The sequence below is a fragment of the Tyto alba genome, unplaced genomic scaffold (genome assembly GCF_018691265.1).
Source record: "Tyto alba isolate M040663 unplaced genomic scaffold, T.alba_DEE_v4.0 Super-Scaffold_11, whole genome shotgun sequence".
In the NCBI taxonomy this organism is placed as follows: domain Eukaryota; kingdom Metazoa; phylum Chordata; class Aves; order Strigiformes; family Tytonidae; genus Tyto; species Tyto alba.
The window spans coordinates 1,011,424-1,038,038 of record NW_024881273.1 but is presented as its reverse complement, the minus strand read 5'-3'; the positions used below and the strand labels follow the sequence as shown (position 1 = coordinate 1,038,038).

At 45.5% G+C, this 26,615-nt stretch overlaps 1 protein-coding gene across 5 annotated transcripts in view; it reads right to left on the bottom strand.

Moving 5' to 3' along the window:
• MAPKAP1 (MAPK associated protein 1) overlaps positions 1-26,615 on the bottom strand; it is a 104,683-nt gene that overhangs the window by 29,995 nt on the left and 48,073 nt on the right. For all 5 annotated transcript variants that reach the window (XM_042786664.1, XM_042786668.1, XM_042786667.1 and 2 more), the window contains 2 exons: positions 24,175-24,351; positions 15,793-15,902 (listed from right to left, as the gene is read on the bottom strand). In XM_042786664.1, the coding sequence (XP_042642598.1) occupies positions 15,793-15,902; positions 24,175-24,351 (287 nt within the window). The remainder of the gene's footprint in view (positions 1-15,792; positions 15,903-24,174; positions 24,352-26,615) is intronic.

Genomic DNA, 26,615 nt, shown 5'->3' with positions numbered 1-26,615 from the left:
CCACCGCCAGGGCCGGGAGCCGCGGGCGCCCATCGCTGTGTCTCCGCTCCCTGGTTCTTCGTTACAGCCCCTCTCCCTCTCCCACCCCAAAAACATTTGAAATCAAAGCGGAGGAAGAAGTGCAATGAGCCCCTTCACGGCCGGACAGGCCTCCGAGAGCGGGGCGGCCCCAGCGCCCACGGGTGCCCTCGCCCAGAGCAGGCGGGTGACGAGCCAAGCCGCTCCATTCCACGAAACACACTTCTACCCACCCCACCTTCACCCATCCCACGACATCATTTCTGTTTACACCATTTTCCTCCAGGCGCCCCGCGCCGCCGCGCTCCCCAGCGCAGGGATGGACTCGCCCCTGTTTCCGAGACCGCGGGATGGGGCAAAAGGACGGACACCACCGCTACCAAGGCCGCCAGGCTACCGGAGAACCATATGCACATGACGACCAGGGGACGAGGTTGAAGGCAGGAGCTTGGCAGTGGATTACCGTCCCTCTGCGTGGATCCGATGCCACCAGCTGGATCCACTCAAAAGAACATCACCACCCAGCTCGGGAACAGCCCCCACGCTGCGGAACAAGCTTCCCGCCGCCCTGCGGAGAGCCTTCTGCGACCACAGCCCTCGGCACCACCATGACAATGTCAAAGGGGGATTTTTATCTCGAGCAGCTTGAGAATTCTGCGATCAGGTAAGTTGTTTTATCCAGTTTGTGTCAAGACTGTATTAACTGTCTGCTAACAAAGCAATGAAAGAGAGCTACAGACCAGAAACCAAGGAAACCTTCCGTATGAATAACTCCTTTAAAACAGAAAATATTAAGAAATCGATTAAAAAAAGTATAAATGGATTTTTAGGGAGTATCTGCTCTTAAATAATATATTTTAAATATCTACACATTTACATGACCTCTGCTTCACAACAGATGAAAAATGTTAGGCTGATTCTGCGGAGGAGTTTTACTACCAGACTTCTCTCACAGGTTCAAATGATGTCATTGTAGTAGAAATATTAGGTAATTTAACGGCCTCCTAACAGAATACTGCTCTGGGAATTTCAACAAAATTTCAAGTGGTAATACCAAAGCTGGATTTTATGGATTTCTGTAATCTGATGCAAATGCTCCACGCAGTTGTAAACGAAACCTTCACCGTCCTGGCGCGGATGGTCCTGGCCCACACCCCAAGCAGAGCTCTCCTGCAGCACTGCTCGCTGGAGCGAGGGGCAGAGTAAATCATGTGTGCTGCGTTCCATCAGCAACCTGGGAGCGAATACGTTAAAATGGAAGTTACCAGGGTAAAATACTCAGAGGACAAAGCTAACGAATATGAGCCCCTCTTCTAGTTCTCCGGAGACGAAGGAGGGAACCAAGGCAGCAACCCGAAACGAGCTACAGAATGGTGAAAGAGAGGTGGCTATAGCTTCAAGCAAACTCTTTCGTTCAAAAACTAGCCGAGATGTGTTTGGTGCCCCAGAGGGCCCCCAGGCCGGTGTGAGAGCCCAGGCCCTTCTCCACCAGAGCCGGCGGCCCCAGGCACGAGGTCTGCTCCGCTCACGCCGCAGCACTGATGGTGTCCCGCCCGCAGGAGCGAGTGCCCAAACCACACGCTGCAAATACGACCAGCAACAGCATTTTTTCTCTTCTCGACTTGTTTCGGTGTGCTGACAGACTAGCAGCTGTGGAGGAACGGGGCTAACTTGGACAGACAGACAGAGCTGCTCGCTCCCAGGGCCACGCTCCGCAGCCCTGGACGGCATCCCTCGCCTCCGCAACACACATCCCTTCCCCAAAATCCCCACTGAACCATCCACACCATGGTTTCTGCCTACAGATATCTGTTGTACTTAGTTATTTTAAGTTAAACAGAGGAAGGTTCATCAGGAATTAAAAACAAACAAGGCAACAACCCCCAATATCGCATCCACAGCTTTCTGTGGCACAGTACAAAAGTGCCCACCACATAATCAAATTAAGCAGCTCTCTTACAAAAGGCGAATGGACATGTGCATAACAACAAACCAATTCTGTTGCCATTTAAGCTGCAAAGCCTTCAGAAAGGGGTTTTGAAAGCATGAGACCCATCAGTTCTAATTTTTAAAACTTATCCTTTCAGTCAAGACTAGAAAAAGGCCCATTCCAACTTTTATCTTCACTACAAAGTGCTGTTATCTTGGGCTGATGTCAGGAGCTCTATCTCTCTTTCTGCTGACAAGCAGAGACGAGAGAGATAAGATTGGGAACGAATCTCACTTCTCTGAGTAAATAAATAATCAATACTCATCTAAATGTAAATGAGAAAGTATCCCCCTCTGATAACAGGGCTCTTATCAAACAGCCAATTTTCTACAGACATTTGGCCTCAACCAAATCACCATCATTCAGCCCCAGCCTAATGGCTAAAAATCGTAACTAAATTGAACCGATCACCAGAGATCAACTAAGTTCAGCCATGGCTACTACAGGTTCAAACGTTTGGAATGCAATTTTTCCCCCATTAACTTTCAATAGCAATGAAGAATACCATGGTCAGGGGTTGAATCTGCACAATAAACAAACACTAACGCTTAAAAAGAGAACTAGGTTTTAAACAAAACCTCAAACAAAACCCATCTCCATCTCCAAACCAGTTAATAGGGTAAAATAGGGATTACAGAAAGACTTACCTCAACATTTAATGTTTGTAGAGTTGTCAAGCCTCAACTAAAAAGACCAGTATAAACAAAACCCCAAAATGTCTTAAAACTGAACCTATATTTTACAGTGTTAGTCTCTGCAACAAAAGACATCACTACATCCTATTTATTCTTATCTTTACTTCCCTTGCAAGAGCTCCTATAATTCTCACAAAAGCCCCGGTTCCAGCTAGGCTCTCTGTCAGCTGCTTCTGCTCCCTTTATGGTCCACGCATTTGTTCAAAACACTTTTGAATTTCTGATTTCCATAACACTGACCTCCAGAATTTACTGCGCTCTGTGAGCAAAAGAGTTCCCTTTTGTTTCAAAAAGCCATTGCTAACCCACTGCTTTTGGGGCATGCAGTTCTTGTTTTATGAACAACTGTGATAAAACCCTCCCAATTTACCGTCTCTACCACGTGCACTTCATGGACTTCTCTTGTACCCAGTCATGTCTTTTCCAAACTAGAAAAGATCTTCTCTCCTTAGCATCTACTCCTCATTTCACATGTCCGATCCATTTTTGCACTCATCCATTTCTGTACCTTTTTACTTCTATATTATCCTTTTTGAGAAAAAAATGTAACAATTAAGATGCGGGCACATCGTGATTTATGGACTGGCATAGTGATGCTTTCTGTTTTGTTCTCTACTTCTTTCCTAATTTCTGATGTTCAATTTGTCTTTCTGACTGCTCCTAAGCACGGAGCTGAAGTGTTCACAGAACTACCCATGACAACTCCAAGATACTTTTCTTGACTGATGGAAGGTAATTAGAGCCCATCATTGTATACATATAGTTACGGCTGCTTTCCACCATGTATATTATTTTGCACTCATTGACACTGAATTCCCTCTCTCATTTTATTGTCCTGTCACTCAGCACTGTGAGATACCTCTGCAGTGCTTCACAGACAGCTTTTATTTGCACTATTCTCACTTCTTTTGTATCAACAGCACATTTTGTCACATCAGCATTCACATCCTTTTCCATGCCCCACATTAACGGAACAATGAAGGTTCTACCAGTTCCACTGGAACTCCACCAGTAACCTAGTTACTAATAACGGAGGGCCATTATTCCTATTCTTTGTTTCCTGTCTTTTAATCAATTATTAATCCATGCGAGGATCCTCCTTCTCATCCTGTGACAGCTTAATTGCTTTATGAGCCTTTGTCAAATCTTTTTTGGAAATCTAAGCATGCTGTATAAAACACATCATCCTTATTCAGATGGTCTCTGACTTCCTCAAAGACTGCTCGCTGGTTTCCGAGGCACAACCTGCTCTACCAAAGCTACGCTGATTTTTTTCCTCAGGATATTGCGTTTGTCCACATGTCATTTGTTAATTCTGCCCTTTGCTACAATTTCATTTCACAGTTTCGCAGTTTGCCTGGTGGGGAAGCTAAGCTGCACCGGTCTCTCCTTGAAGTCCTTCAGCAAACACTTGCCACCATCCACACCCGAGAGCCGCAGACACGAGCGACGTATTATACATCGCATTTAACAGCACAGCACCTTCGTATCTGACCTCTACCCCCTCTCTCAGCAACTACTGTCTGCTCGGGGTGGTTTGCTACTGTTCCTGGATTAATGTTAAAACTTACTCTCCTGGCACAGCTCCTCAAGGCAGCTGCCTACAGAAATGCTCCGGCGCGAGACCGCGGTCCGGCTGCCGAGGCGGCAGCAGGAGGGGGCTCGCACCCGCCGGGCTTTGCAGCGCACGAGGGGCTCCCCGGGGAGCAGCGAACGCTCGGCCCCTCACCCACCGCCGCCGCGGGAGTTTGCGCCGTGGGGCAGGAGGGTTTCCACGTGTCTGCACGGCCCGTCCCAGCCCCGTCCCCGTCCCAGCCCCGTCCCCGTCCCTGTCCCAGGCCCGTCCCCGTCCCGCCCGGGCTGCACCCGCGCAGGGGCCGGCGGCGCACCAACCGGGACCTCGAGTGCTCCCACACGTGTGGCAGAAATTCCGAAATAACACACGGAAAATCAGAAACTTACAGACCGTTAGGCAGTCATCACCGAATAGCCAAGGCGGTAGATACCGGGCAGGCAGTAAATAAGCAAAAGTGAACATGAGCTATGTTTCAGCCTCTGTCCATGTACAGAAGTAAGACAGAAAAGTAGTCAAAAGAAAACAGTTGATAAACATTTAATATTGATGGCTGTGGTACCTTCCTACTTCAAGTTTCTCCTTTCACAAGGATACATGATTTATTGCTTCACTGCTCCAACCCTAGGTTTTGAAAGTGTGATTTCTTTTGCGTTTAAACTATATTTATATTTATTTTTTTGTTATCACTTTTTTATTATTGCTATAGAAAATATTTGCTGGAAATATGTTGCAGCTATTACAAGGTCATAAAAAAGAGGAGGTTTATGTATTTCTATCATTTCAAATAGTCTGTCAGAAAGTATCAGCCGCGCTAAGTGTAAGACTACTGGATTCCAGCTTTCCCTCAGCTAGCACATGGGCAGCATATGGAGGAATTAAAATAGCTCCGTGTGGCTGCGCCGTGGGTGCTGGCTGGGAGCGGGCGAGCCGAGGCAGCGCGTCGCCCTCGGGGAGCCCAGCCCGGGGCACGGCCCGCTCGGGGGGCACCCGACCCCGGGCTAGGCGAGGGATGACCGGGCGAGGATCGGGAACAAAAGAGGAGTGGAGACGGAGAGGGACCGATACACTGCGGAGAGCGCAGGAACTGGGAGCACAGAGGGGTCTCGGGCCTCCTTCTGTAGGGTTGTTCTTAGAACATGACAGAAGGGGCAAGGATTCCATTGTGTGCTTGGCAATGACAATAAAACAACAGAAAATATGTAAACAGTTTGAGAGGAAATGGCTGTAAAGCCAGAATGTTTACATCTCAAATCCTACTGCTATGAGGACGTCTTAAATCTGTTTATCCGTTAAAAATCCCCAAAGCCCCTCAACACCTCTGAAGCGGAATAAAGACTTTATCATTACAAATGCAAATATTGGTTAATAAATAAAGATATTTAAATAGTGATACCAAACTTTTAACATCATGCACAAGCATGAGACTTTTTTTTAAGTCCAATCTGTTTTTTCTTAACTTGCACTGTTGTGACATTACTGAATTTTACATACAGTTATCTGCAGCTTTCTGCAGAAATACAGATGGTTTTCGTACAAATAAACAGTCATTTATATGAAACAATTGTAAAATAGTTTATGGAAACCAGTGGTGTAATGCATTCAAATAAATGCCAGGACCGGCTGATGGAGAGCCAAGGTGTTAAATCACACTGCTTAAGAATTCAGCTGTGGGAAACAGATAGTAAATCCAGAGTGACAGAATTTCCAGTGATGGCAAAGGTTTCTGACATCTAGTCCAGTACACAAAAACTACAGCAGTTCAAACCCATTTTACTTAACACTACCTTGACAGCCAGTGAAATTAAAGAATTTAGTCAAAAGCCTCTCAAAAAGAAACAAACACTTCATTTATGTATTGCTTTTTTGTAGACTAGAAAACATGCAGCATAACTAGCAGCAAACCAGTCTTTGCAGAATATTAACAGGAGCGCTTCATTTAACTGCTACTATAGACTTCTATTTTTTTTTTTTGCATTAGCAACGTACAGCTCCAAATAAAGTTGAAAGGAGGAAGAAATCATCACGTTTGACCCGTGAGGCAAGGTACCTAGCACAGCACTACAACACACGGATTGTTTTTTTCAGTCACACGCTCAGGAGGAGGGCAGGGCGAGGGGCTGCGCGGGCTCCCGGCCCAGGGCGGCCCCAGGCCCGCTGGCGGCCTGGCGCAGGCCAAGCCGAGCGCCCCAGCCCTCCGCCGCGGTTCCAGCGGCAGGACGGGAGCAGCGCCGCGGCCAGGGCCGAGGCAACCGCCCGGCGGGTGCGTGCCGGGCTCCGCGGAAACCTGGCGGGAAGGAGAGGCGGCCCACGGGTGCACCAGCGGGGTCCTCTTTCATCGGAGTGGACAGAAGAAACAAACAAGTCTCTATCATCCAAACACCGAATGGCAGAGTCTAAAATGCCACGTAACTACAGCTTTAGCACTAACCCAGAAGAACCAACAGAGGCGTGATTTCAATACCGACGGCTCTAAAATAGACTCACAGTTCAATATTTCATTTCAGAGGCCAGGCATGGAAGATTTTCCCCAGCCATTCAGGCCGACGTCCAGAAGCCCATCAAGCCCAAACGCCCAGGACTAAGGAGCTATTTGTCCTCTGACAAACTATTCACAAACTTTATTCCCGATGAGCTGTTCCACGTACACCAACAGCCCTGTCCCCCCGTCACATCAGTGTCTGCTCAGCATCAGCAGGCTGGTGAGAAAGCGCTCGCTGAAATAAATTATTACCGCTGCAAAACGGAGATGGAGTTTGTAGGCAGAAGGAAATCATTTCAAGCAGCCTCTACCGCACCCTCGCCTGCACGGAGGGGCTCACCCTGCACACCACCAACCCTGCGGAGGGAAATCTGCCGCAAAACCCCCCAAGCAAGCGATCCTTCCCTGTTCCCTGAGGCGCCCCACGGCAGAGAGCGAGCGAAGCCCCAGCCCGAGGGACCGGCCGGCCCCCCCGCGCTCCCGCCCGAGCCGGGGGGACACGCACGGCACACACACCTACACCTACACCCTGGTTACTACATCGCCTCTCTGGTGAAAGGGGCGCGAGCTGCAGGAGAGTCCTGACCACGGAGCTGAAAACGCCGATGCTCTTTTTAATTTAAACCCTGCTAATATAAACAGCTTAATGCAAGGAAAGCCAGGATTCCTGAAGTATTTCCAGGTAAAACCATTCGTAACTGGGGGCAGAAGACTCTGCAGGGATGCTGTAATTATCCAAAACAAAGCACTGAAAGCCAAAGAAACTCAAAATTACCATTAAGCAGAAAAGCATGCATGTAAACACATGGAAATACAAATTAATTGGCTTTTCACTGTCACAGATGCTGGGGCTTCCATCTCCTTAAGAGTCAGAGCAAACATATGCATCGCCTACTCTAACATATTTACTTTTAAATTTAAACTCCTCAGTTACCATCACTCAATGACAGTATCAAACTTTAATGACAGTTTATTCTAATTGTGGTTCAACTCTTAAAAATGCTTTAATCACAGGGCTGTGGTTTTGCATAGTTTCTTTTATCTCCCTCATTCTCCTTTTTTATCTATATAAATACATGCATCCATACGTGCAATAAAAATACTCCCCCTGCCGCAGTGCCAGCCCTGCAGCGCGCTGCCCTGCCCCAGGAAGGACTGTAAGGGCACTTTCCCGGCCTCAACACCCACAGCCCCCTAGTTCCCCCCCTCCTGCGCCTTCCAACCCCTGCTAGCCCCCACCCTGAACTGGGAGAGCAGGCACCATCCAAACAATGCTCGCAATTAGCACTTTGCCCCATCCTTCCCCTTCCCCTCCCCGCACAACCACCCCCTTGGAAACGAGAGCCGCGAGGGACGCGGCTGGGACACCCGCCCTGCGCCAGGCGGGGGCTGGGGCTGGGCCCCCCGGCAGATCCCGCTCCCGCCGAGACTCACAGCAAGGGCCCCTGGGCACTGCCCGCAGCCGGGCGCCATGGCCTTCAGCCTCCGATGGGAGAAAAACATTTCTTGATGGAGAATAACAAGAGAATTTTTCATTAATGCCAACGCGCAACTCAAGGCAACCAACACATTGGAGTCCAAGGAGTTTAATCTATTTAAGAACTTACAAGGGGTTATATTCCGTTTTGGGGGTTATTAGGGGTGTTTTTAAAAGTCACTCTGTTCCATTTCTTTAGAGACCTGATCTTCAGTAATTCAGAAATTAAACCGGAGATGCGCGCGTGCTAGGAAGCAGATTCCGCGTTTGAAGTCCGGGGCCCAGGAGAGCCATTCTGCACATGCGACAGGGCCCCCGGGCCCCCGCTCTGGTTACCAGATTTGCTGCGCAACACCCCCCCAAATCTATTTGCCTTCACGGCTGAAGACGACCTGCTCCACGGAGGGAGCGAGCCTGCCCGTTACGAACGGCTCCAGTCCTGTGCTGCCAGCCCGGCCCGCGCTGCTCCCGTCCTCCCCCTCTCTCCGGAGCGTCTGCGGGAGGGGGGAACAAGGCAAATCCAACACAGCACCACAGCGTCAAGACCAAGTATCTACGACCGTAACCGCTGAGATGCTCCAGGAATAAGAAAACCGTGGGACAGGCTTCAAGGAAAACCTTCGGCGCGACAGCCGGCATCTGCGCGACTCCCCCTGGGCCTGGCGGGGGGCTCGACAATAAGCTGTTTATCACACAAGTAGTATCTTTGCCTTGCCACTTTTGCCTATGGCCCGCGTAAGTGTTGAATTGGATGTGTTTATAAACATTCAGAAGCATGTTTAGGACAAGAAGTCTGACATTAAAAGCAGCATGTTAGGAAAGTGAATTTGCAAACAAAAATCCGATCTCTTCTCCCTAGTGGCTTTCTGAGCGGAAGAGGAGCCTCATGCAGCACTGCATTTTGAGCTTCTGTTCTCCAAGTTCTGAAGGATAACTTAACAGCTTTGTGTGAACACATCTGAAGCACAGGAATAATACACCATTGCCAAACATGGGTTTGTAATAGATTGTGCTCTGAGTTACCAGCTGATGGAACAGATTATTTTAACCGGCCTTTGCAGCGCTAATTCCTTTGATTCCATTTGTAGAGACTAAAATACGATATGGAGACTTTTATTTTTGTGTCCTATCCCTGTTTCTTTAGTTTTTCTTTTTTCCTTATTTTTCAGCTTCCTGTGGCAGTGAGATAATACACTTAACCAGAATAGTAGGATTATTTTAGACTATTTTTGGTCACTTTGCACATTTTACAGAATGCAAAAAGCACTAGTTGACAGCTGTTAGGGACTTGAATGTTACTGTAAAGCAGCTGTTTTCATTTATAGAAAAAGTATTAGTCTTTCTCCAAACTGAACAGAATACTAAGTTAATAACTTTCACTCTAACCTACGGAAAATACAGGTCATGTCTGTGAAATGTTGGCAGAAGGTATTGTTTATAACAATTAAACTTGTATAGCATTTTGTTCTTAAAAGGATTGAGCATTTGTGGTTCAGGGATGTCTGCAGTTTGAAGCAGCTATTAAATAATAATCAGTAGCCTGTTCACCCTGCAAAGAATTTCTACTTCAAATCAGACAAGACTAATCAGACAAGGCTTCTCTGTTCACAAGAAATTTCAAATGAAGAGAGGCTGACACAGACCAGAAACAGGCAGGATTATTCTAACATTTCAGCATTTTACATCGTTTAGTTTTGTCTCTCATTTTCTTCTAACAACATTCAGTTTTTATATTCTGACATCAATGCTTAATTTGTTTGAAAACAAAGCCTCGGTACACGTTCTCTCTGCATTCTTACTTACTTCACATTAGTATTTATAGTCCATTCAGTCAAGCTCTGGAGGTAAAGGCAACTGGCATCCCAGAGAATATATTTGTTGAACAGCAAAAGGAATGAGACAGCTCAAAGGCGAGGAAGATAACTTTCAAGTGTACATATAGTTCCTGCACATATTTAATTTGAGAATCACCATGGCATCAAGATACACAAAGTATCAAGAATGAAGTCATCATTTTTTTTTATGTTCTTAAAATTGTAAGCCATGCAAACATGTTTTATAGAAAATACTGAATGCGGGCTTTAGTGCAGATATAAAAAGCCTGATAAGATCTACTTGCACATTGTGGGTTGCTGTCAGACCCAGTCTTAGCTGAGCTGTGGTATCTGAACATAAGGGTCTCTGCATTTCATCTTGGAAAAAACGTGCTTTCCTTGGTCCAACTGAGAGCCTTCTTAAAAAGCAGGATTTAAAATGCACATCTACCAGAACCTAAATTCCTAGGCTAAGTGCGTAATATGTAAGTATTGGGTGAAAATAAGACCAGCAGAAATACACACCAGATTGATTGCGTAAGAAAAACATTTAGCAGTAAAACAAATCAAGTTATACTGATAATGGTATTTTGCAGTTGTGCAACATGATCTATATGACCTACAAAACTTTCTCTGCAAAGCACGAGGGGGGGGATTTTAAAAGCATGCCTACTGTCCACCTCTTTTAGAAGTTAACATTAAGACTCTCGTTGATTTCTAGGGAGCAGAATTATACCGAGTACTGAAACACCCAAATTTCACTTTCTAAAAAGGCTTTTCGAGACTCCATTATTATAGCTGTCCAAAACCCAGGCAGCACCACATCTGATATTTTCACTGATAAATTCAGGAAGAACAAGAAGTTCTCATGCTCATGATTTCAAGCATGTGATTCCCTTTCTGTAGATCTGCCACACTGCAGACCAGTTTTATATTTAAACCATCAGCTGCTGGAGTGCTCACCGCGTTCAAAACCGTTCTCGAAGAGATCTAAGACCTGGCAAGTCTATACAAAGCAATCCTTAAACTATCTGTGGGTGCTGGGGTGCTCCACGGGGCCTTTGTCCCAGCGTCTCAGCGCCGCCCAGGCCAGCGCGATACGCACAGCGAGGTCCCGCAGCACCCCGGGAGCCCTCGGCTTTCCTCTCCTCGCGGGTGAGCTCAGGATGGGCCGCTCACCGCCGGCCACGGTGAGGACATCACCCGTCCTCAGCCTCCTCCCTCCCCTTCTGGCTATTCTGAGAAAAATCCCTTGCACGAGCGATGCCACCGGGCCCCCCTCGAGGTGGTCCATCGCTGGATTACACCAGCCTCCTCTGAGAGCTCATTCCACACCCAAGAGTGTTTTATTTCCAGCTCTCACGTAAAATATGCATGTGCAATACATGCTGCTGAGCATGCAATAGGTTAAACAAATTGATGATAAAGTATTCTACTTAGTTATTTTTCATTACCGTAAGAAAACATCAATTACATTTTCTATTTTATGACTGTACACAAGGGAATCCATTACAATAACAGAGAGGTTGTATGACTGTTTTTGCTGCTTCTTTCCTAAGCAAAAAGAACAGTTAGTTTTTGCAGACAATGAAACCAGCCCAGAGAAAAGGAAGGCACACCAGCATATCTGCATAGACAGTTCCTATCCTGATTTATCCAGCCTGACTCCAACTAATTAAACATCTGCCTCAACAATTTCCTCTGCAGATTTATCTCCTCCAGTACGCAGCACTGACTGGTTGTTACAGGCTTCCCCCGAACTCGCAGCCAGCCCCACGTCCTCCGTCCCGTCGGCTCTCTGGGCCGGTGGTGGGGGGTGGTACAGCACTGCCGTGCCCCCCCGCTGCGGGACGGCCCCCGGGCCCCCCGGCACTGCCGCACCGCAACCGGCCCCTGCGCAGCGACGGAAGGGCCGCGGTTCTCTCTGCGATAGCGCGCCCGGGGTGTTTAACCACCTGCATTTCCCGCTGATTGACTCAAAAATTGCTACGGAAAGATGGGCAGAGTTCACACCTCTAAGGCAAAAGACTTGTGACACCGAGAAGGGAAAACTGCAAGGAACGTGGAATCGTTTGAATAGTTTGCAATAATTTTATCTAAGATAATATCTAAATAGAGCTAGGCACAATCAGAATATTGCTTCAATTTCTTTCCTACCGCTATGAAACAAAGGTTGTACCCAACCTTATCTCCTTCTACTGACCTGTATCTTCCTGCAACAAATAATCTCTGGCTTGAAGTTATTTTGCAGTAAAAGGTCTTTATTCAGCTTTAGTCTTTCCAACAAATGGGATCTTGAAATAAACACACTGATACTATTATTTTCTACAGACACAGTTCACACTACAGCTACGCGTGCGGAAACCTGGGCTGCGCGCGAGCCTTCGCCAAGAGAAACTTCCCGTGCCGTTATCAGCCTCGTGCTCGGGGCGGTGGGCAAGGGCTGGCAGCTGCCAGGATGGCAACGGCACTCCGAAACAAAAGCCAAAACCAGAGGAGCTCAGCAGGTCATCGACTCACAGAGGTGGCTGAGCCATGTGGATTTTCAGGCGCTTGTGACTCAACTGCTTGTTGAAAAACCTGCTTGTAAGATGCAACTACTGGCTGAATAAAATAATTAGAGAAAACTAGCCTAATATTTTAGCCCTGGTCATGCCGGAACATCCCCTTCCTGACTACACAACAGAAATGCTTCGATTTATTCCTCACCCAAAACAACCAAGCAAGGTTTGTGTTTTCCTACAAACATGTGACCAGTTTGAAAAATGTCATGGAAGTCAGCGGTGGAAATAGGTCAGAAAGCGGTTTCTTATACAAGTACTTGAAAACAGCATAAGCTGTAAACATAATAAATTCATTTGTCCTGTGAAGACTGGTCTGGTGGCACACTGAAAATGTGCAGAACTGTTCATAGGCATTTCAGTTTTATACTATTGCAGAAGCTTTAAATAAACATGCTAAGTCTATTTTTGGTTCATATGTTTTAAAAATCAGAACAATCAACTTAAAAGGAAGCATTGCTGAATGAGAAGAAACGTTTTTCCTAAATTATGTCTTATCTTTTATTCAGAACTTTGTCATCCTAATCCACTGCTTAATAATGACCTGAACTACAATGGCACAGGACCATACTGTGCTAATAATCTCTCCTTAAATTCCATTTATCTCTGCATCTCCCAACGACAGTAAGAAGCATATCCACTCCAAATATGAAGAACCTGGTGGGAGATGAAGAGCGATGACAAAATCTTTCCTGACTCCTGCTCCAGCCTCTCGTCGCAGCAGCATCCCGAGGGCTCCCAGTCCTGGCGGGCAGCATCCCCCCACCCCCGCCGGGGCTGCCACGGGCTCGTGGCGGACCCTCCGCGCCCACACTTGCCATTTCTGCCCCTTTAAAGACGACAGGCAGGACCCTCCAAAACCTCCTGGCCCCAAGTCTGCTGACTGATGAATCAGTTTTGGATAAGGGAAGTAACTGGGAATAAGGGAAGTTTTGGATAAGGGAAGATAATGTTAATAAAAAAGTTTAATTTGTGATTTCCCAATTTAATACATAAATACCTAATCTGAGAAGTCCCTTCACCCATGTGCCAGTATTACACTACAATTTCAATAATCCGTTACGAATGCCCACCAACATTTAAAAAATAAACCAAAAAATGAGTATTTCATTTATGCAAGTCAGTAATACGGGAATTTAAGCAGAAACCTTTCCCTAGAGTGATCACTCTTCTCGCAGCGACTTCAATTCATGAAGTTTACAACTGCAGGCCCTAATTCTGAATGTATCTATACACAAACTTAAACTGAAATCTGTAAGCAGCACTGGCTGCTTCACGAAATCCAATTACATGTTCAAAAGTATCTATACCAGTAAGTAACCGAAAGGATTTCAGTCGTGCATTCTGCTGTGGTTATGTGCACAGCAGGGATGATGGTCATATCTCAAAGAAGTGAGCTGCCACATGGATAATTTATAAAAAGTAAATTAAAATTATTTCTGATACAATTAAAAAAGCCCCAGATGATACATACATATTTACATACCCTGTCACTGCAAAGGTTTCTGAGCAGGAGCGCCAAGACAGTAGAAATGAATGTATTAGTTGAAGGAATAAACGACAGCTCCATTCAATTTCTAAACTACTGAGCAAAAGTAAGAAAATAAAAGTAAAACCAAATTTCAAATGGACAATGAGTAAAACATCTGTTACACCAAGGAGGAAAGTCGTTTAAAGACTGAGCTAAGTGAATCTTTCAGCCACCTCCCTTCTGGGAAGAGAAATCTGACCCCAGGAAATAAATAAAAGTCACCCAAAAAGTGAACAAAAGAGGTGTTTGAAAAAAACAGAACACCATTCATCGCAGCTAACGACTTGTTCATTATGAGTGATGATGGATAAAGACTTCTCACGCTGAGATGAAATCAAGATTTATATGCATTGTTTCCTCTCCCAACTTGTGGGAAGATCATCATCATTTAATTCTATCTCTGCGGCCAGTGATGGGCATCCAGAGAGCTGGTTATCAAACGGCGCAGTCAGCTGGCAGAAGCCGCAACGTGCAGTTGGCACATCTGGCCGGAGCCACCCCAGCCAGGGTGAACAATGACTCCTGGCCAGCGGCCAAATTGCTGCAGACGCTGCCGGGCCTCATCCACAACCACCCCACCGGCAGCTCTCGCGCTCCCCCCGCATTTTTTTTTTTTCTTTTTTTTTTTTTTTTTTACGAGAATCAGATTTTCATTGCTTCATTCAATTGCTCTCCTCTGCCATTTTTTACAGCTCTTATCGTTCCCCTGGAATATGGCCTTGAGACAGCTCATCCGTGTCCTTCACTGTGTTATCTCTTCTAACTTTTATTAAAACTTCAGCTCTCATCTGAAGATAGCTAATTAAATCCATGACAGATTATACACTCGTTTAAAAACTGCACTGAGCTACTTTTTCTAAAGAGAACAGGGTTTATTTTCTTTTCCCATAGTTAAAACTAAGGGTATATAAAGAGGTTTCATTCATTTACAAAGACAAGATCCTTATCTTTACCTAGTATATAGATAGGTTTATATTAAAGTTCCTTTGTTGCGTGACAAGACGGTGCAATTTCTCACAGTAATTATTTCTTGTTGCTGGAAAGATCTCTCAGCCTTATACTTTTGAAATATATACACTAACATGTATGTGAATGCACATTTACACCCTGGAAAAGCATTGCTCTAAAATATAAATGCAAGTGCTGTAAATTTTCTTTTTTTTTTTTTCAAAACGTTGATATGTCTTAACTATAATAGTACTATTTTGACAATGTTGCACAAAGTAAATCTTTCTTTTTCTCTACAAATAATGATGAATCCTTTAAATTATTTAAAATCACAGTAAGCATCATTTTCTTAGATAATTTAAAAGTATACAAATTCTGTCAAGGACTGGTCTTACTGTACTTCTGCCCATCATCTCAAATTACCACAAGCTGGACCTGAATGCAAATAGCTTTGTTGTCATAAATAAATATTTGCAGTAATGGATATACTGCTCTGCAGCAAACATTATGCAGCTCCTCCACTGCCTGCTTTTCGCCAGTATCTAGAACACAAACCTGCGCACAGAACCGCTTTTGAGTGGTGCTGAAAATCACAATACCCACTGAAAAAAAATGGAGCATCTTTCACAACAGTTAAAAAGAGATATAAAATATGCTCATGGAAGAATACCCTGCCCTCTAGAAAATACGATAAATAACCCACCTGAGCCTCTCTGTGATCCCTTCCTTCTCTTTAAGGCCTTTTGTAAGATATCCTTCATGGTGACCTTCATACTGTCCACCTGAATAAGTGAGAATCCATGAGCAGCATTTCTGCAAGACAGATGCACACGCATTTTTACAAAATAATCATCATCAGGCAGCTCACTGCAATTTTCATTAGTTTCAAGCAAAGGACTTGTTAGGCACAACAATTAACAAAGTTGTGCTATAAAATTAAGGTGAAAGGAGAAACTGAGCAAACTCCCTTAAAAAGGCAGGGACAAAAATGGAGAAACTGGGTTGAGATTCAAGGGGTGTAGGGCTTTTCCTAATTTATCTTTATTTTTGATCAGTTTGTGTTCGTCATTAAAAAAGAAAAATGAGCAAGTGTACCTGTGGAGCTCCCCCCCGCCCATTACGGAGCAGCTGCGAGGCGTTCCGCAGTGCAAACAGGAGAAACAGTTTGCTCTGCCGCTTTCACACCCGGCCGGCGGAAGGAATCGTTACGGAGAAGCGGAAGAGCACTCGGAGAAACAACAGCAGCTTTTCGGCACGAGAACCGCACAGCATTATTTCAGGCGTAAGGAACGTGCTTCCTTTGGACCCGTTTTTGTGGACACCGTGGCACAGAGTCTCCCGGGAAGGCTGGGGACAGCGGGGCCCTTGGCCCGGCCGCGCGCGGGGGAGCTGGGTGAACGGCACGGGGGCGGTTACGGCAGATACCGCCGGCCGAACGCCGGGAGGGGCATCGCTGGGGGAGCAGAGAAGATGACAATAGAATAGAAGAGAGGCTGGATTAATCTAGCAGTAAATTTTGCCCCTTAGACCCTGCAGTCAATCTCCGCTCGTGTCAGTAGATGTCACTGCAGACAGTTAGTACAGAAATTTGAGAGCTGCTGGGCACCCACAGGGAGAGATTTGCACTGCATGGAAAAAAACTGTTTTGCAAAGCTATTTAGACAGGAGGAGGAGCTTTGTATCTGGCAACTAGGAATTTTAATCAGGGAGTAGAGCTCTATATGAGTATCACAGCTGGAATATTTTTAAAAGCAACTGGCAGTCAGAAGCAATCCAAGCAACACAATTACAGTGTCACAAACAAGGCCATATGACATGTCACTTTAAGACCCAAACGCTGGGAATACAAGTTTGAGCTCAGCCCCCTCCCGATGTGGCATCCCCAGCCCACGCCGTGACCCAGCCCAGGTGGATAAATGACATCCCCAAGCCCTCGCCGTACATTAACACTTACTCCTGGCCGCTCTGCAGCCACGGTGGCCAGCCAACTCCCGGCTGGGGGCACCTGCTGCCCGCTGTGCTGGGGGCTGTCACAGCACTCGCTGGCCCCTCCTGCCCCGCTCCCCGCCCAGAGCACCTCACCCCCCCCCTCAGCTCCACCTCGTCTGCCCCGAGCGGCTGGGGCAGCCGGAGGAGCCGGTCAAGAAATCCCACCCGGGGTGGTCATTTATGCGTTACAGAAAATAAAAACGCCTGCCACGCTGTAAGGAACGTGCCAGAGTGGGTCTGCGTTCAGCGCATCCCCCCGCTCCTGGGGCAGCTCGCCCCCCGGCTCCTCGCCCCCCAAGTCACTGGCATAAACCGGCGTTTCCTTCTCAGCAGTTGTGAGTTAAGTCTCATCTGAATTTCATTCTCCATTCCCTTTGTTCCTGGCAAAATGAAACTGCCTAAAAGCCCCAAATTTATGTTCTCTAGACCATTTATTATTTATAACTCTATCTTACTCGTCTTCAAACCAAATATTCCCAACCTTTTCATGCATCGCCTTTTTCCCCTCTCTATTTCTGCCATGGGTTTAACACACAACGAGCAGAACTGAGCCGCCTGCTCCACACGAAGGAGGCACCTCCCACGTCGGCAGCGGTGCGGTGGCCACCCCCGGGACTGCCCGAGGATTCAGGGGCTTTGGCTAATGCCCTACAGCGAGCAGGGACCCTCCTGAACCCTTCACCGATGAGCAAATCTTCCCTGAAGCTGCTACGGAGCCCTGCACCGTGCCCGAGCACCTCACACCACCTCGCCTTTGCCCAGCAGCTTCCTGGCCGTTCACCTCGCCTCCCAAAGTCATTACAGCTCTCGTCCAAGCTGACCTGCTGAGCTAAATTTAGTGATTTTTGTCAAGTGAAAAAGCTCTTAGACAATTATACTCTAATTACAAAAAGGAAACTGCCTTTGTGCTTTTATTTAAACGGCACAATGTTTGTCAATGAAGCGCTACAAGAAAAGCCTTGCACACTGGACCCAACCCTCAGAGCACCGATTCAAAAGACATCTGGTGCCTTCAGGTAATTCATACAATGTTCTGCAATACAGAAAGAAGGTTTCCAGAGAGCTGCAACCAAAACACAGGAAAACAAATTAAAATACTGTAGGAAAAAAAAGCCAGCAAAGGTGAAGAAAGTCTTCCAAAACTTTCTATGGCCAAAGCAACTGGAGCCACAACATTTTTTTTTTTTTTCCCCCCCTTAGTACGAGATGTTTTTCAAACGTGCTTTCCCAGAAGCCAGGCAGGGCCCGCAGCTGACCCCGGGGACCAGCCCCGCACCCCACAGGGCGCGAAGCCGCCGGTGGTGACTGACCCAGCTCGGGGCTGCTCACACCGACACCCATCTGGAACCTCCCGAAAATGGAAGATCGTCTTTTGATTCCCGACACCTCAGCTGCTACGGAGCACATGCTGCTGCTGATCCCGCTCACGTTTCAGGCCATCCCCGGCTTGGTTGATTCTTTCTATTGAGCAGCTGGCCTGAGAACTGTCAGACTAATTTTCCTGACACTCTATTACTACCTCATGCCTGAGCCACGGCCATTCTTTGCCTCAGAACCTGGACCTCATCCCAGAACAATCTCAAAAAGTTTATTTTACTGATCAAAGCAAAATAAGAAAAACCTCTGTGTTTTACTATATTTAGTGTGCTACCCGGCAAGCGAGACTTTGGCAAGAGCAGTGAAATGCAAAGCGCACCCCGCATTTGTAAACTTTTTGGGTATTTGCTCTGGAGCAGAGCCAGTGGGTGCGAAACACCCGTCCCAGCTCAGACGCACGATCCCCCCCTTGCTCCGCTCCAGCTCACCGAGCGCGCCGCGCTGGCCGACGCTGGCAACACAGCGCCGAACCTCAACGGCGACGTCCTGGCACTCCCCGAACCCCCAGACCTGAGCCGAGGGGGTCCCAGCCCCGACCGACGAGTCCCTGCCGCCACGCTGGGGCCAGGCCGGCGTGCCGGGGCGCAGCGGCACGGAGCCTCGGAGCCACCCTCGCCCCCCGCCGCCCCAAACACCGCCAGCCGTCTGTGGAGGCAGCACGCCGAGGCTCCTCTGGGAGAGACACACACCCCGCCGCCCCTTGCCAGCTTCCCCGTTATGCTCTGCATTGATAATGTGCACGAACTGTCCCCACTCAACCTAATTCCAGCATACCCTTAATTATGATTATAAATTACATGTTTTAGCTTACTCTGCTAACGTGCGATACCTTTATTTTAAGTCAACACCCTAGAAAACGGGACAGACAAGCAGATGCTATTCAATCAATTAAAAGTGCTGCTTACAAATTGGAAGCCAAAGAAATTCCTTAGCTTGTATTTTCTGTCATTTTGCAAAAACATACCTGGGTGACAAGGTTAAATCAAGCAAAGGAAATCCCTGGCACTTATCATCCACAGGCATTACTGATAAATTGTGCAGTGGAGGAATAAAGGATTACCTTCTGTATTTTTTCATTACACTTTTCTTTTGTTACAGAATACATAAATCCATTGTGGCACAATGTAATATGTATCATCGTGCTACACCTGTGGACGTTTCATAACGGCTGCCATGTCTGTGCAGTCAGGAATGATAAGTGAACCACCCGTGAATGTTAATGATAGTGATCATTCTGCGGTAACTTGGCTTTCCATCTTCTTTTACAGCCTCAGCGCTGGAGCCAGGGTGGCAAGGTTCAGAAGAGGAAAAAGAAAACAACAGAAGAGGCAAAAGCTTCGGCGGGCGGACGCCGGGGTGTTGCCTGGGGGGGAAGGTGCTCGGAGGCGGCACGGAAACAGGCAGCACCCTCTCCATGGGCTCCCTTTGTGCAACAAAATAAAACCCCGCACTTAAAGCACAAAAGGCTTCTGTTCTGAATGAGAAACAAACTTTTCCAAAAGCCGCCTTTCCAATCTGGAACATTTTATTATTTATAAGGTTTTTATTTTTTTTTTTTAAACACTGAAGGGGAATTTATAGCACTTAAAGCTTGCTGCAAAAAATGGCTGGCACGGTTTAAAGTGTCTGTGAATGACTAATAATGATTTCCACTTGACCAGCACAAAGTCAAAGTTAAGACTAAAAAGCCCAGCTGACGCAATGTACTTAACTTAAACTGGGTAATTTTTAAGATAAAGTGTGCAGTGATATGAACCAGAATAACTATGCCAACCACAATTTTTATTCTGAGCCTAAATGATCTTGCTTTTGTGCACCTCAGGTTAGCCTTGGATAACTGCGTGCTCTTGAGTTTAATTTGCTGTATTTTGACACTACTATAAGCTATCATTAGACATCTAACAAGTCAGCTTCCTGCTCTGACTCCTTTTTTGGGCCCTACCCCTCCCTATTCGCTATTCTGGGAGCCTATCTTCTTAACTTTGGCACCCACATTAACTTTCTAAAATTTGCATTTTATATATATTCTAAAAAATACTTTGCAGATTACCTACACCCATGCAAAAACTGATAACAGGCCTTTTGGGGAGTGCTTCTGTAATCTAAGTAAAAAACATTTCAAAGCTCTGAATTGAATTTGTACATGTACGATGAAAGGCTGATACTTCAAAAATGCTTTAAGCCTTAATCTATGAGGTATAGCAGAGGTGCTGCTTTGAAAAATACATATATAATAGTCAAAGCAATTTAAACATAATATCAAAACAGAAGAAAAGTGCTACAGAGCAGAGGAGCTGTATGCCAAATTTCATCTGTGTGCCAACTGGCAGCTGAGCTACAACTCCTAGAAACACCATTAGATCGAGTGTGCCAAGTTGCGATAATAAAATTTCCCGGGGAAAAAGCCCTAATGATAGTACAGATTTATTTTAAGCTACCTTCGTTCAGAATCTTTCAGGTATTACTCCATCATCTCAAGAAGTCTGCATTACATGAATGCCGTGCTTTGTTTGACTCCTCCTGACAAATCCTACTCGACATCAAAGAGGGCTGTTTGCGAACGCCGTGTTTGACACTGGACAAAGTGCTGCTTTCCACAACAGACATTTTCCAAAAACATAACTCGCTAGACTAATGGGCAGTAAGAAGCCAGAATGACTGCCCTCCGTCTTCTCCTTGTGTAACTTTGCCAGAGTCCTTGGAACTTGCCAAATTCGGTCATGCCTGCTTAGCTTGCTCGACTGATTGTGCCAGAAAAGAAAATAAGACACAGATGTATTTGAGCTCTTTGAGATGCCAGTAAGAGAGACAGCTAATGGCTTCATTTCGACCCTCCCCTACCAGCTGGGCACAGGTGGGGGGATAATGAGGTCCCTCTCCCTAATCAAACTCAATTATTTACTACTCTATATAGCCACAAAGACATTCACATTCAGCTCAGAATATAAAATGCACTGTGGGCTACTTCCAACCACTGCCACTGGGTATTTATAACTAACTCAAGTGGCTAAGAGTTTGCCTTGGCAGGAGTTTAAGTGTATAAAGTTCTGCAAACTGTTTCTGCTCAAACATGTCCTGCTGAAACGGGGTCCCTGGCGAGCTTCCATAACTGTCAGCTCGGTAACTGCACAACATCTGAAAATATATCCAACGTGCAGGATGGGTGAGATCTGAAATAAAACACCATGCTTCATCATGAAGCTTCTCCCAAGCATCAACTTTTTTTCAACAGTGATTCAATATTAATAAACATTACAAGTCACAAGCCTGACACAGCAGCAGCTGAAATACTTCAGCATGAGGAGGAAAAAAAAGAGATGCAAAATATAAAAACACAATTACGTGCAGTAGTAGGATGTCAGGAAAGGAAGAAGATGTAGAATTTACATCAAACCCCTGCAAAAATAAGACAGCATGCATATTTAAACACACAGAAGTAATAATCTTTTGATCAAGTGATGATCAAGTAATTCTCTACTTTAGGGGATGCATTAAAAATTCTAATTTAAATCTAACTATTTACAAATAACTATTTACACAGGAAGTACAAGCAATTTCAAATTAACATGTGCACACAGGAAAAAAGCCCAACACCTCTCAGAAAAGCACTACTTCTTAGGATGCAGTTGTCCGATTTCTAATCAGCAGGACGTCCCAAGTTAGAAGAAAGGTCCTCACAGGACCACAAATTATGTCAAAGGAAAAGATTTCACATTTCTTTTGCAGGATTTGCAGCTGGACATTAATCCCACTACAAGCACGAGTCAGAGAGCTGCTGGCCAGGCCAGGACCCTGCTGAGGCCCTGGGCTCCAGGCGGGAGCACTGGTTCCACCTCCTCTGAGCTACCGTCCAAAATTCACGACCACATGTGTTCACCGCAGTTAAATACTAATCCCTATTTCCATACTGAGTACAGGCAATGGGGATTTAGGTAGGAGGCTGCTGAGAAGGGAAGGGGACTTCTTCCACAGGAGAAATCATCAACAATTTAGAATCTTCTAATGGTACGGGCCTCTTAACTGGTCTACCTGAAATAAACACTTGTGATCCTTTTTGATTGCACAAAATTAGAATAGAATTTTCTATATACCTGCTGGTATTTTTCTGGGGATACCAAAAATGCAGGAGGACCTTGAAGATAAAACAATCACAGAATCATAAAATTAAAAAAAATCAACTTCATGGCAATAGCATTGACCCTAGAGAAACGCACACAGGTGAAAGATACTCCCTCTTTCAGATAGAACATGCAGTATTCTTCAGTCAGGTGGAAGGAACTAAATATTCCGCAATTCCACAGGCAGAAAAGCCAGCTGCCTGGCTCAGCTGCGTGACTGTAGCCTGCACAAACCAAAAATGGACCTTGTAGTATGACTGGCAAGCCTGCTTCATTTCCTCCTGTACCACCTTCCACATGGCTGCATCCAGTTCAGCACAGCAGAATATGTTTACCTTGAATAACTTATTTGTAAATACTGTTGACAGAATATTTTATACTCCAGTGACCTAATGCAGTGGAGTAAAGTGAATGGGCCTTTGGGAAATACACAAGGGATTTCTGAAAATTTCTTTCAGTAGGACATGTTAGAACATCTCTAAGAAACACAGTACACAATAAAGAATATAAACATGTAATTAAATAGGTCAGATTTTTTTTTTTAAACGACTGATTATTCAAACTGGAAGCAGCTGTATGGTTATGAAATCTAAGTAATCCTTTACAAATTAAAAAAATGTCCAGTAACCAATAAAACCCTATTAGAATTTTCATTTCACGAGATCCAAATATGAAATATTTTTCCCAAGTAAGAAGTGGCTTATGCTACTAGTATTTTGTTATAGTAACTAAGGCCTTCTAGATGCTTAAAAGATCCTTCATTCACAAGTAAGGAAAAATAAAAGTGATCAAGCACAGTACATACCACTCAAACACTAATTCATTGATAATGATACAGGAAAATCTTGTTGAGCTACAAACCAAAGAGCTTCAGGTTTCAGTGGCGGGTGGGAGTCTTCCTCTTCAAAATTCTTCTGTTCAGTCCTACTCTAACTGGCAAGCTTATTTACTGCTTGTTATTTCTCTCCTCAACCGCTGCACCGTTATTAGTGCACTCTGCAACTATTCCTATTTAAAATTGCTTGGTTTTCAGTCCAGCAGCCAGCCTTACAGGCTTTGAATGAAGATTCTCAAGTCTCTCATATGTACAATACCCAAACACACTTTTTCTTTCTGCTAAAATTCAATACATTTTCCCAAAATAATTAAAAAGTCACTAGCCAGATCAGTTCTTAATACCTGTTGAAAAGGGCTCTGGATATCCAACGTGAATGCCTTGGTAACTGTAACTCTCTCTTTCAGAGCGCATTCTTGTATATGTCATATTAGATATAATATGATATATAATGTATGCCATATTACAGATTATTATTATTCAGAGCATTTTTTTCATAAATAAGCAGCATGGCCGGAGTAAAACGAAAATTATGAGCTCTGACTTCCCAACACTGACCAGCGGGAGTGCAGGAGCGGAGTGTCCCCCGCCGGTCAGAGGCCGCGGGACGGGCTCTCCCGAGCTCGTCCCTGCCCCGTGACGGACCCCGGGCCGGGGCATCGGCTGCCCAGAGCCGCCAGGACACGCGCCCCCCCCCCTCGATTTCACCAAATTCAGGCGAGGGGAGTGGAGGGGAGAGAGGCGGGGGGCCGCCGGCCGTACTCACATGCGCACGAAGAGCGACTGCTTGGCCGCCAGGCCGGGCGAGGAGTACTTCTCAACCAGTGCCAGCGTGCTGAACCCAAACTTGTGAATGGGCTCGTTGGAATCCAAGGGGGGGAAGTCCGTGTCGACCTCGCCGTCGTCCTCGGCAATGTGCAGGCAGTAGGCATTGACGTTGTCGCTGAAACGACGACACAAGGAGTTTATTCGGGGGGGAAGCCGGACAGCCAAGCGAGGCCGGCCCGGCGGTGCCGGCCGCTAAGCGCGGCAGAAACGGAACCAGGGGGCACGGCTGTGGCAGGAGTAACAGACGTAAAAAGCCACCGGTGGCGTGCATGGCAGTGTGTCCCAACAAAGCCCCAGTGCATCCTGCTATCGCAGAAAAAACCCCAAAACCTCAGAGTAAAGCAGCGAGTCTTACTTCATCATTAACTGACCTGCACATAAAATTAAAATATACCAAAGTCTGTAAAGTGTCATGACTTCATAAAGCTGGAAGTAAGTAGTATTTGCCCACTTGTGAAGATTTATTTATGACTACTGCGTTTTAGATCGAAGACAAACAAGCAGTATCTTTCTATTTTCTCATAGACCAAACAACTGTGAAAAGGTTTATGGAATGCTGGCTGAAAAGCAGAGAAAACTCTCAGGCGGGTAAACAGTGTGACAAACTACAGGAAAACTGAAAAAAAAAAAAAAAAAATCTGTTCAACACAGTTGCAATGATTAGTAGAAAAGCCACCTGTCTAAATAGCTAAGAAGTCCAGTCACTAAAAGCAGTTAAAAATTAGTATAGACTAACAAGCAGAACTAAATAACACAGAAAGTTTTACACAGACACAACATGAAGAAAATATGAAAGAAAAATGTAAGGCTCTTCCTTTCCACATACGAAAGCCCACAGGGAAGTAACTATGTATATATACCAAACAGGTATTAATAGTATTTTCCTAACATTATAATCTATTTCAAACGTTAATATTTAAATTATTGACCTAAAAATAAGTATTCTTTCTTACTGTAAATCTGCCAGCATTCAGGCATTTTCCACAGCCATAAAGTACAGTTTGAATGTTCACGTGGCTGTGTGTTTCTCAACTCTCCAGTTTAAATTTGGAGTTTTAATTGCATGATTGATGCTTAAATTAATTAATTGCAAAGTGTATGCTAATTGTTTAATTGGTCGCTTGATCTATATAGATCATTTTTTGAATTAAATGAGTTGATTTACAAAGTTTATTGATTGGATGTGACAATGAATTATTTCACTGACTACCTGATTTGCAATTTTCTCAATTAATTCACAAACCTTTGGTTGCAACTGTGCTTTATTGAGAGTGCTTAGTCCAGGTGATCTATATGTACCTTGTCATGACTAAGACATTTATTATATAAAACAGGTAATAATGATGCATTACTATTAATGTAAGCTGTAAATCTGCTAACAAAAAGGTAATCCAGCAATGTTTGTCACTATGAATTTTGAAAATTCTGCAATACTATTAAAGGAACTTTCATGAGTCTCTTGGCTGTTATGAAGAACATCGCTGTAGAATTAATTTTTAGCTTCAAGATGCTTAGGTATCTTTTTGGGAAACCTGTGACAGGCAGCGCTGGGAGGAGGCTTCGCAGAGCACCGAGGTTCCAGCAACCCGGGAGCGGCCGCGGGGCTTGCACGGCTGCCAGTCTTGTCAGGAACAAGCTGAACAAAAAGTCAGCGAATAATACAGATACAGCCGACCCTGCTTACGTAATGAGAAATGCCTGGCGCGATTTTTGGGCCCTTCTCTTGTTCTATTTAGATTTCTGCGACTGCAGCCACCCAGCCCCGCGTGCTCGTTCTGCCCGGCTCGGCGTAGCCCGAACGTCCCCCTGCGCTGCCACGCGACGTCCCCCGGCCCACAGCTGCGGCCTGGGCCTCACACTGCCGAGCTCCTCACCCATTCCTTCACCAGAATCCTTCTGCGCGCAGCCTGCTGCGCACTTCAGAGCTCTGCATAAATAAAGTTAACATTTTCATTCGGCACTTGATGCATTTGCATAATTCCCATTAAAGCTAGAGGAACATACAGACATGCAGGCAACAGAACACATTCAGTGCAGTCTCAGAGCAATCCAAGTGCCAAAAGAAGGTGGTGGTGACAACAACTTATCTCCCACCAATTATACTGAAAGTACACAATGTCGGTAAAATCCCCCAAATTAAAGGGGTTACAAATGTCTTCAAACACGGAGTGGGCTACCGAACATTAAAACACAGATTAAGTCACAATCTGTCGAAAAAACAAGTCCAATGGGTAAAACTGTTCTGCATTTTAAACCTCTGCCAGGATGAGATCAAAGTCCTGAACTTTAGGCTTCAAATTACGAGGTTCAAAGTCTTGAGAATCCACGCTTGCTATGGACAGAATGTAAAAGTTAAATACAACAGCGGACAAATGTAAT